Source organism: Empidonax traillii, unplaced genomic scaffold, assembly GCF_003031625.1.
Source record: "Empidonax traillii isolate 1590-97213 ecotype Southwest subspecies unplaced genomic scaffold, ASM303162v1 scaffold555:size490716, whole genome shotgun sequence".
Classification (NCBI taxonomy): Eukaryota; Metazoa; Chordata; class Aves; order Passeriformes; family Tyrannidae; genus Empidonax; species Empidonax traillii.
In genome coordinates, this window is record NW_020955748.1 from 465,029 (window position 1) to 476,350 (window position 11,322).

Consider the following 11,322-nt stretch of genomic DNA (forward strand, 5'->3'; position numbering starts at 1 on the left):
GGTGCTCTGTGGCAGCCCCGCCGTGGGCGCGGGGCTGTGGGGCGCGGGGAGAGCGGGGAGGGCGGGCGGGTCCCCCCCCGCGCGCGTTTGTTTCGCGCCGAGGGCGGGGCTGGCGGGGGCGGTGGGGCCGTCACGTGACGGGCGGGCCGCCGCCATTTTGTCCTGCGGAGGCCGTATTTAGGGCGCAGCGCCCGCGCCGCCGCCACTGCCGGGACGGAGCTCCGCGCCCGGCCCCGCCGCTGCCCCTGCCCCGCCCGCCTCCGCCCGGCTCCCTCCTGCCCTGCCCGCCCGCCCGCTCCCGCCGCGCCTCCGCCATTTTGTGGCCGAGCGCTGCCCGCCGAGGACCGGCGCCGCGGCGGAGTCCCCCGCCTGTCCCTCGCCCTCTCGCGCTCCCGCTCCAGCGGCGCCTCGGCCCGCCCCGGCCCGCGCAGCCATGTCCTCCGGCGCCAGCCCCGAGTACGCCTCCTTCTTCGCCGTGATGGGCGCCTCGGCCGCCATGGTCTTCAGCGGTGAGCACCGGCGGCACCGGGGGCTGTCGCGGAGGGAGGTGGAGGGGGGATGCTCCCTGCCTGTGTCCCCACGGCCCGCGAGGTGGGGGTCCTGCGGGCCAGGCGGCTCCCCCGCCCCTCCCCCCCTCCATCCGGGCTCCCGGGGGCGGCGGAGGGTCCGCCGGTGACGTCACCGCCGGCGGAGCCCCCGGGCCACGTGACTGCGGCGGCGCCGCCCCCCCCCCCCCCCCCCGGGCATGGGGGTCCCACCGGGGCTGGGGGTTCCACCGGCACGGCCCCCCTTCCACGGCCCCCCGGCCCGGCCCGCGGCGCTGGAGCACGGCCGGCCTTTGAACCATTCCCCGCACAGCGCAAGGCCGGTTTTCCAGCGGCGTGGAGCCTGAACGTGCGGGCGCTCGCGGCCGGTGACGCCGTCCCGAGGGGCTCCTGAGCCGCCCGCGGGGGCGATGCCCGAGCGGCGGGGCCGGCCCCGCTCCCTGCCCTCCCTCTGCGGCTCCGGGCGGCGAGCTCGGTGAGCTCAGTGCGGTGTAAACTGGGTCATCCTGCGGCAGCGCTGGTGTGGGACCGGCAGCGCTGGGTTACACAGACACACCATCCCGCAGGGCTTCCCCTTCCTCAGGGCCTGGCTGAACCCCCTGCACGACGTGGCTGCTGGTCCCTGGGGGTGCAGACCTGCTGTTACATCCCATGCGTTTGGGGTGTAACTGGGGAAGGCTTCAGCTGTTCTTTTCCCAAATGCAAGTGTCACAGTAATTGGGGGTAAAAGAACTAGGAAGCAGTCTGGTTTTCTCTTTTGAAGTCTGAGGCAGTGCCTCCTCAGGCACGAGCACATTGACGGGCCTTCATCTGCCACCTCACTTGGTTCCCAGTTGGGCAGTCAAAACCCTTCAGTATTGAATTGGCATAGCTGATGTGATTGGGGTCTCACTGTGTCAATACAGCCTCTGAGATGGTGGCTGGGTGTGCAGGACAGGTCTGGGGAAGCTGCTCTTGATTGATTAGTGTGGTAAACTAAACTGTGCAGACAGCCAAGTAATGAAGTAGAGTGGGTGTTTGAAAGGAAGCTGTCTGGCCATGTTGGTGTGGGCACCATGGACTGATTTCACACCAGCCACATTCTGGGGGTTAGTTTTTGATAAAAGCCTGGCTGGCTGTGTTTAGTCTTGCTCTGTCTATGCCTGGTGGTGGGATGCAGATGTCCATGCTAAGAGCAGTTGGTGTCCTGCTGCCTTGGAATTCACACGTTGTACTCACACTTGACAGGTAAGGATTTCCTGAGAACTCAATGGTTGGAATGCCATAGGAGCCAGTGTTGGGACTGCTAACCTACCTGCCTCTTACCTAACGAAAAAAATGGAGGAAGAATCCAAGACCTAGGTTCTTGTTGGGAAAAAGCAGTCAGCAATTCACTGCCTTTTGTGAAATAGTCCTAAATACTGAGCTTTCTTTCCAAGGAAGGAGTCAGTGGACTCCTCTTGCAAAACCAAACTCAGAAGCAAGAGAACATGGCTGTGAGTCTTTGGACAGCGGGCGGGTGCCACGGGAGTGCCTCATCAGAGCGGCAGGGAGGGATGCAGGCTTGAGTCAGCGCTTTGACAGCAATTCACAGTGGTGCTGGCGTGCCTGAACCAGCAGGCCAGCCTTTCCTAGAAGCTGCACGATGACAGCATGGTGCTGTGGGACTGCAGGGGGGAGGTTTGAGTAGGGCAATGCACAGTCAGTTCTTAAGGTGGGCTGATGGAGGGTTGGTATCTGTCCTGTCACTGCTGGTATGTGACTGGGCCTTGGTGCAGAATCTGGGTCAGGTGGCCCTGGACTTGATGAGCTTGGAGGTCTTTCTTTCCCAGCCTCAGTGGTGCTGTAATACCAGCAGGTCTGAGCCATGCAGGTGCTCTTGCCAGGGCCTCTGATGGGTTCAACAGGTTATAGATACTGCAAAGAGAAATTATGTCTTAGGTGTGGAGTTTCAATGAAGCAGCTTGGATTTTTAAGGCAGTGTGGTAGAGGTGTCAGTATAGGATAAACTAAAATTTGCAGTGTCATGTAGCTTTTGTAAGGGGGATGTGGCATGGTCTGATGCTAATTGTGTATTGTTTAAAAACACACTCTGATTTAGAAGAAAGGACCAAGCTCTGGACAAGCAGTGTAAAGCTCCCTAAAATTGTCCTGGATCAGTGTTAATTAGTGCAGTGATCATGTCTGACTCATGCTATATCTAAAGATCACATTCTTGTGGAGCTTATAGTTCTGAGACCTGTTTGTAGTAAACACGTTCAGGTTCCACACTGTCCAGGCTGGTTTGATGTGAAAACAAGTGACTTTTTGCAGTCCTGTATGACCTGTGATCAGTACCTGCTGATGGTAAATAGATAGCAGAACTTGTTCTGGTCAGCCAGAGACAAGAGCAGGCTGCTGTGACCTTGGCCATCTTCAAGCCTGTTTTGTTATTTGCAGATTACAACTTGTTTTCACTGCTGCAGTTCCTTATTTCCCATGTGTAAAATGTGGTGGCTCAGGGTCAGGTGCTGTTGAGTGGTTAAATTATTGTAGCTTTTCCATGTGACTTGAGCTGCCAGAACGGACAAGTGTGGTGTTGGGCCCAGCTGGCTGCTTCTGAGTGTGCTGGTGATCCATGTAAAGCCTTCTGTCCCAGCTGTGCCCACTGTGCCCCTTATGGTGTGGGGAATTTGCCTTACACCTGCCCTACAGTGCCTTCAGTACCTGCTGCACTGCCAAGCAGCTGAAAGATTCCTCACCAAGAGAACTGCAGCCTAGCAGTGTTAAATTAGTCCTGTGTCTCCTCATTGCTACTGCAGGGCAATGAAATTGTATTTTTCTTTTAAACTAGGGCTGCAGATATTATAGCAGTTGGTTGGCTCTTAAGGGACCTCCATGGTGGAGTTGCTGGCTCAGAACATGTCGCTTGATGCAGCTGACAGCCCTGCACAGTGATTCTAGGAGGCATCGTGACTAAAAACAACTTGCAGCCTTGAAGGCAAATGGCACCTGTGCTTCCCAAAATACTGTGTGAGAGGTGGGGAGGAGGAACAGGAGAGCTGTTTCCTTCTGAGGGAGGAGCTGTGGACCTCATCCTAAGAGGAGCTTGCAGGTAGAATGAAGTGTCAGAGCCGAGTGAAGCTCTGGGTAGGCTCTGCCCGAGGCCAGGGGGTGTGGGCAGGTGTGGGAGCTCCCAGACTGTCTGCACACAGATTAGCTTAAGCCTTTGTCCTCCCAGCGGGTAAAGCAGTGCACTGCTGAGACCTGTGTGCTGTGACACAAGTGAGGCAGGCAGTGTTTCTGCAGCTCAACATTGAGGGAAGGCATCTCCACAAGGGCAGCGTTTCAGTAAATGCCAGTCTTGGGAACATCTGAAAATGAGATGGAGCATCGGTATAACCCATTGGCTCTGCAGAATGTGGCCCAAGCAGTTATGCTGCGGATTGTACTGTGGCTTTGTGATGGATCTTGTCTCGCCCTGGAGTCACTGCAGAGCCTGCAGGTGCTTCTCCTCTGGTGGGAACATTGGGAGCAACACTGGACATGGATGCCAGCTGCCTCAGGACACTGCAAAAAATTCCTTCTTTTCCTTCTTAAAACCGGCTTCTTCCATGTCTCAAGGAGCCTGACTGGTCACATGCAGAGCTGCAAGCTGAGCAGTGTCCCAGGCTGTTGGGGGCTGCTTCAAGCAGTGGTTTACAGCAGTGTAGGCTTTTCATCAGGGAGGCAGAACTGGCTGAACTCGCTTCCTCCAGGCTGAATCCTGGGAGCACAAGGCTTCAGGTCAGGCTGGTCTGGCACAGCAGTGTCTGCTGGATGCAGACTTTCCCACAGTGCAGGGATGGGGCTGTGGGTGCTGCCGAGTGCTGTGAGCTGCCCTTGGGCCTGCTTGGTGGAGAGGGGTCCTGCTAACTGGTGTAACAAACTGCTCTGCCAGTCAGTACCTGGAGGACACTGTTCACACAGGCTGTGAAATGGGTCATCTTTAAGGTTGCAGGGGGGAGCTTGTACGATAAAATAACAAGTGGTTGAATGGACTTTTCTGCTTGCAGAAGGGCACGCCTTTGCTCCATGGTGTAAGTGCCAGCCTTCCCATACTTATAAATCCAAGGGCTCTGCGTGCTTTCAGACAATCCAGAGTGCCAATTGCAGCTGTTCCAGCTCTTAGAGAGTTGACTAGCAACTCCTCTTTGCCTTGGATTGCTGTTATTGCAACAACTTCTCGAGCTGGTGGGCTTCTGAGTTCTCAGATTTACTGACCCAAGAGTAAAAGGCCTGCCAGCCTTGCAGGAATTTTGATAATGTTGTTGGCTGACAGTGCCAGTCTTGGTGGAAATCCACACACCCTTTCACTACATTAGGGAAGAGCAAAAAGCTGTTGCTAATCCTGTAACAAGTGACTCACTGAAGGCCTGCAGAGCCTACAGCTTCTTGCAGGGCAGCTTCCCTGTTTACCCCTCGGGTTTGCACTGGGGAACTTCAGTCAGTGGGATTGGAATTTGCACAGGCTCCAAGGTACAGTTCCCCTGGCTGTCTGTGGAGATGCGCCTGGGCAGAGCAACAGGGTTTTTCCAAGGCAGCCATGGAGTATCTGTTACTGTAACCTGAGGTGGAGCTGTGTTAAATGGGGGGATGGGGAGGGGCCAGGGAAAACCGGTGGGAAGCAGCCTGCTCCTTTGGAAGTGCCCAGGTTTCAGGCATAGCAAACAAGGACTATGCTTGACCTGGATGTCACCTCTAACAGTTCTTCAGCCATTTGAGAGCAACCTGCCCAGGGATGGACAGGGGGTGGTGAATTGGTGCCTGTCTGCACCCAGGGAAGCTGCAGAGGGCAGCCCATTTGATAGTGATGAGTTGTAAAAGGCTCCAGATGTAAGTGCTCATCCCAAGTGGTCTTTCAGGCTTGCTATGGTGGTAACCTGTGGTATCCTAATTGGAAATCTTGACTTGTGTCACTAGCTCACTTCGTAATGCAGGGGAATTCTGTATGTGAGTGCTCTGGAAATGTGTCACATGTGCAGTGTGGAAACCTGCTTCTCCATGGTGGGACAAGGGAGGAGTTCCAGGCTCTGGATGGACCAAATGCTGCTGGAATGTGTGTGGCTGGATCTGAGCCTCTCTGACTGTATCAGCTGGTGAAACTGGATCTGTGCTGCTGGACCTCCCTGACTGGAAGGCTCCCCGTAGCCTCTCCCTGTACCCAGGGGGTGTCACTGTGTGACGTGACTGAGCTGTCCCTGCAGCTGCAGAAGGCTGGTCCTGATGCTGGGACTGGCACTGGATGTGAAGAGCAGGCTGCCCATGTGCTGACTGTCAGAGGGAGAGCTCTACTGAAAGTCCTGGCAGTGGCAAGACTACAACTGGTCTCCATTCTTTGACAGTACAGTCTACATGGCAAGTGACTTTGTAGTTCACACTTGATCGTGGAGCTGCACAGCCTCACTCCCTCTGCTGCCACTTTGGACTAATAAAGCAACAGCTATGGTGGAGGTGCCAGGTGGCATCTCCCCAGCCCTCAGGGAGGATGCTTTGCCCCCAGGAACAGTTCTAAATCAGCTCTGGCTTATGAGTTCAAGGAATAACTCAGAAGTATTTCAAAATGGAGTTAACCTCTGAAACATGCTTATTGGGAGTAAGTCTGGAATGGTGTGTAAAGCAACTTCTCTGTATTGTAACACCATTGAACTTCTGAATGGCACAGTTTCTGGTTAGAGGCCAGCATGGATTCCTCTGGTGAGCTAAGGTAGGCAGAGTGTTTCCCTACCTGCCAGGTTAATGTTTTGACAGCTCTATGACTGCTCTACTTCTTTGAAGGTAGTGTTGGAGCTTGAGGGGTGTGTGTGTTGGAGGTTAGGAGCTGGATAATCTGACACAAACGTGGAGTCTTGGAGTGTAGCAATAGTACAACTCTTGTCTGACTTCTGTTATCTGCCACAGAGATCTCCTCAAACCCCATTCACAGATTTGGAAAACCTGTCCTTCCAATGCATCAGGGATATTTAAATGTAGCATATGAAGCATGTGTGCTTAAGATGTTCAGAGCTGCCACAAGGTACCAGTGAAGGTGTGCAGGAATGTTGTCCTGAGAGGCTGTGTCCTGGTGGAAGCAGGTATTGACTGGGATACTGTCAAAGGTGCAAGGAGAACTTGTCATGCTGGTGAAGGGTGATTAAAGCTGCCTTATAAGGTGCTGGAGGTGCCTGTTGGTCAGGGTGCTGATAAAGGCTTCCTTGGGAGCAGATGAGGCAACCTCTGAAGCTCTGTGTGGCACCTGTGACTATCCACCAGTGGGAGTGTTAGTAGAGCTTTAGTGACATTTAAAACTGTCATGTGAAAACTGGTACCTGTAGGCTTTCTCTGTAACTGTGTCTAGACCAGGTTCAAGGCATAAGGTCTTGCCTGTTCTGGGGTTTTAACTGGGAACTGCCAAACTCATGCTGCTCTGCCCCTCCACAGAGGCTTGAGCAGGCTGACTTTCTGTAAATGGGGTTACAAAAGCACCTTCTGTAATCCATCGCTGCATTAATTGCAACACCTCCGAGTAGCTTCAGGCTTGAAGGAAGTAATAACTTTAAATGGTGAGCTTCCCTCATGAGCCTCTGCATTGCTGGAGAGGGTTGTAAAAGATTGCAGACAGGAGAAGTGACTTCTGCTAAATGCTATAGCCAGGGTAGATAATGGAACCAGGATTCAGGCTTACTTCTAGCCCTTAAAAATGCTTTATCCAACAAAAAGGGTTCTTAAGACAGTGATTTCTTTTTAGACTTTTTAAGGACTAGACCCTTAAACAGGGCCATCACTGAAATGACTGGTTAAGTCCATGTGATAGTTTCCAGGCTCAGCTTACGTTTCCAGGTAAAACCTGCTCCTGGCTCAGGCTTCCTAAGCTGAGTTCTAGTTCTGAATTGCCCTGAACAGCCCTTGACATCACTCAGTGCCAGTCACAGTTCAAGAGCTTTGCTAGTACAGAACAAATTGGTAGTTGATAATTAGGCTTTTCCTTCAGGTTTCTGTAATTAAAATTGAAGTTCCTTCTGAGGATGAACCTGTATGGATGGTCTGGAGTTTTAGTGCCAAACCAGGAGGATGACTTCTCAAAGACAAGCTTTATTGGAAGGCTGAGCAAGCAGCAGGAAAGCACATATATCCAAACCCTTCCAGATACCTCCCAGCAGCAATCTGGGAGAAGGTGTACCATCTCATTGGGTCTGGTGTAAGGCACCTACAGATCTGTGTGGAACAAGCAGGTGTTCCTTGGAGAAACCTTAGTTCTTACATGGCCAGAGCAAACCCAACTAGTGAGTCTCAACATTACCGGGACTTTAAATCTCCATCATTTAAATGCTCTCTAGTAGCCTTTTAGAAGTGGCAAGAACATGATCTTGCTAGATAGGAGTTACCTCTGAATATCAGCCTGACTGTTGGGAAAGGAGCCTGCCTCGCCTTCCACAAGCCTTGCACTGCTGCTGCAGGGACTTGCTCCTGGCTGGCAGCTGCCATCTCAGGGTGATGGTGAGTGCAGCCTCAAGTTCTGGAATTCCCAGAGTACTCCACAGTGGGGCTGGAAGGGAAGAGGTCTTTTCAAGTGCTGCAGAATTAAAGAATGAGGTATTTGTGGAAGCTTTTGTGATACTAATACAAAGCTTTCAAAGTAGAAGACAGTTTTTTGGGGAAGGGCTTTGGACTCTTCCAGCAGGTCTCAGGTGCAGGTGATACCTGTGCTCTGCTTTGGATCCTGTGTGGGTCTCTGCATGCTCAGGTGTTGACACAAGTGATGAGCAAACCTTAGGGGTAAGGTGGTTATGGTCTTCTATACTTTGTGGTTCCAGTGGTTGGATTAATGAGTGTTTGGACCTGAATCCTTTACAGGTGAGGTTCTGGCAGAGGGTACCTTTCTCCAAGGATTGGCATGCAGCAGTGATGGTTGAGTTTGTTGGTGTCTCAGTGTGTCTGATGAAGCGGCAGTGGCACATTTAACCCCAGGGCCAAAGCGTAGGCAAATGGGCTTTAAGGGAGAAGAGGCCCCATGAAGGTGACGTGTGCTCTGAACTCAGCTCAGGTGGCTCAGGGGTCAGTGACTGTAAAGCCCAGCTCTCAGCTGTGTTCTGCTGGGGTGGGTAGCTGTGCTTTGTTGAGCCTTGCCGTGTGGACCCTGGGAGGGCACAGTGAGTTCCACTTTGGACCTTGGGTTTGATCCCTAAGCAGGAATGGATGGCTGCTGGGGGTGTGCCCTGCTGTGGAGCTGGCCTGGACAGGGTGTTCTCTGATCAGTAGTGTTTGAACAGCACCTTCTTAGTGATCTGGCTTTGGTCTGGGACTCTGGATAGGTCACTTCCTCATCCCTTAGGCAAGTATTCCTGACTGTCAAGTGATCCCAGTAATTTTGCACAGTCCTTCCTTGTGCTGCCTCAGCTGTTCTCACACTGCAGCCTAGTGAAGGAAGTGGTATTTGGGGATGTGCCTAATGCATTTTTTTTCTCTTCCAGCCTTGGGAGCTGCATATGGAACAGCAAAGAGTGGCACAGGTATTGCAGCCATGTCTGTCATGAGGCCTGAGCTGATCATGAAGTCCATCATCCCTGTGGTCATGGCGGGGATTATAGCGATCTATGGCCTCGTAGTGGCAGTGCTCATTGCCAACGCCCTCTCACCCACCATCACGCTATTCAAGTAAGTTGCTGCGTGTGGCACTTCCGTTTCAGATTGTCCTGTCCCTGCTCTGCTGCCCTGAGTGTGGGTGGGGTTGGCTGAAGGCCCCTGGAAGGGCTATGGGTGCTCAGTGCCCCTGGGCTGGGCTTGGGAGCACGGCTGGATCGCAGCTGTGCTGCCCCAGCCCCTGCGGTGCTGCTGGCCCAGCTGGCTGTGCTGGCTGGCACAGTCGATTGGGCTCCCACTGCTGCAGCTCGTGCTGGGGGCTGTGGCTTGAGAGGAGCTGTGTGCAGCGGTAGGAGGCAAAGCTTGTGTCATTGTGTCAGACTCTAGACCTGGAATGCACAGGTTTTTCCAAGGCTGTCCAAGTTCTGCTGTTGCCTGGGAGATGTAAGTGAATAATTAATATTGTTTCTGCTTTATGTGATGGTAAATCAATCCCTGAGCCATACATTGAACCTCTACAGTAGATACAGTCTGAAACTCAATCTGCTCTTGGCTTTAGAGAATAGCTGGAACTGGCTTGGTTGAGACCTCTTGGAATAAAACAGTGCTGCTGAGGTGTGACAGGTATCTGTGTCACTGTACAAGCTGTACACGAAGAGCAGTGTGCTTGGCCTAACAAGCTGTGGTCTAAAACAGCAGGTACAAGTGCTCCTTTGCAATTACCAGGTGGGCAGATCTTGAGGGGGACTGCTTCTCAGGCATCCTGCTTGGAAAACCAGTCCTGCCCGGCTCCTGCAGAACAGGACACTTGATGTGCTGTGACTGTAGATAAGGTTGTAGATGAGCAGCTACTAACAGACTACACGGCCCTGGGGGACAGGCACTGCTGTAAGTGCTCTCTGACAGCTGGCTGGAGTGGCCACAGATAGGCTGGGTGGCCATGGGAGCTCCAGGCCCAGAAGCTTAGCTTGGACTGTGAGTCCTACCTGAAGAGCAGGTGAAGATCCTTCACTGCTGCCCATTTCTTACATATCAGAGCTGGGAGTGTCAGGAAGCATCTGCTTTGAGATACCCTGGGCTTACCTAAAGAGTCAGGCTGGGTGTCCTGTTCCTTGCCACTGAAACTGTGCCCGTCTCTGTCCCACAGGAGCTTCCTTCAGCTGGGCGCTGGCCTGAGCGTGGGCCTGAGCGGCCTGGCTGCTGGCTTTGCCATCGGCATCGTGGGCGATGCAGGTGTCCGGGGGACAGCACAGCAGCCCAGGTTATTTGTGGGCATGATCCTCATTTTGATCTTCGCTGAAGTCTTGGGTCTCTACGGCCTCATCGTTGCCCTTATCCTCTCCACGAAGTAAATGTTGCGGTATGATGTAAAGAGATGTAACAAATCCACGTTTAATGAAACAAACAAACAAAAAAAAGCTCCAGAATGAAAATGGTCTCTCCAATGTGTACAGTTGTCCCAATTTGGTAGTTGATCTCTTGTAAATGCGCAATGTATGTTAGTGACTCGTCTGTCCTGTGTGTACTTCAATATTAACTTGGATGGGCTGCTCCAAGCCTGCTGCATGGCTTGGGGTGGCCCGTGTGCAATTTTCCACCCATTGCTGTTAGTATTTTATGTATAAATATGAACTAGAAATGTAATTTTTTCTCTTCACTGGATGTTTATTTATAAAAGACTTGACATGTTCATACATCTATGGAGCAAGGATTTTCAATTTCCCATGCTATATATATTAATCTTATATATAGGTAGATTACACTGTGGGGTCAGTTGTAAGTGCAGAGAATTCCTTGGATGTAACTTTGATTCTAAAGATTGCTGTAGTGTCCTGGTATTGGAGTATGAGAATTTCGTGTTTTATTACAGCAATTGTCCGAAACACTCCCGTGTTTCAGTAGTAACCGCGTATGCTCCGGCATCAGAGTCGTGCACCCAGTGTTGGGTTACAAACTTCTACCATGTTTCCAAATAAAACTTCCTCACTACATTGCTGTAATGGGTCCTCTGGCTCTGATTTCAGGCTGTTGCTGCTCCTCTGGGAAGAGGAGGGGTTCCCTGGGGGGAGGCAGGTTCCTGGGGTGACTGGGCACCTGCAGGAGTGGTGCTGCCAGCACTGCCACACCTTTCTCCTTCTCCTGGGCAATGGCAGTTCCTTTACCAGCTGTTGCTGTGGGCTGGACTCGGGGTGAGCAGGGATGCAGGCTGTGTTTGCCCTGA

At 52.8% G+C, this 11,322-nt stretch overlaps 1 protein-coding gene across 1 annotated transcript; it reads left to right on the forward strand.

Moving 5' to 3' along the window:
• Positions 1–130: 130 nt before the first annotated feature.
• ATP6V0C (ATPase H+ transporting V0 subunit c) lies at positions 131–11,101 on the forward strand. The gene is made up of 3 exons (XM_027897717.1): positions 131–509; positions 8,993–9,176; positions 10,249–11,101. The coding sequence occupies exons 1-3, from the start codon at positions 434–436 to the stop codon at positions 10,451–10,453; spliced, it is 465 nt and encodes a 154-aa protein (XP_027753518.1). The 5' UTR covers positions 131–433; the 3' UTR covers positions 10,454–11,101.
• Positions 11,102–11,322: the final 221 nt, after the last annotated feature.

What these genes read in the sequence shown, in the direction of transcription:
- ATP6V0C (XM_027897717.1), top strand. Translation starts at nt 434, where the DNA reads ATGTCCTCCGGCGCCAGCCCCGAGTACGCCTCCTTCTTCGCCGTGATG. An exon ending in GGCCGCCATGGTCTTCAGCG is followed by an intron (nt 510 to 8,992) that starts GTGAGCACCGGC and finishes TTTCTCTTCCAG; the next exon opens with CCTTGGGAGCTGCATATGGA. An exon ending in CCCACCATCACGCTATTCAA is followed by an intron (nt 9,177 to 10,248) that starts GTAAGTTGCTGC and finishes TCTGTCCCACAG; the next exon opens with GAGCTTCCTTCAGCTGGGCG.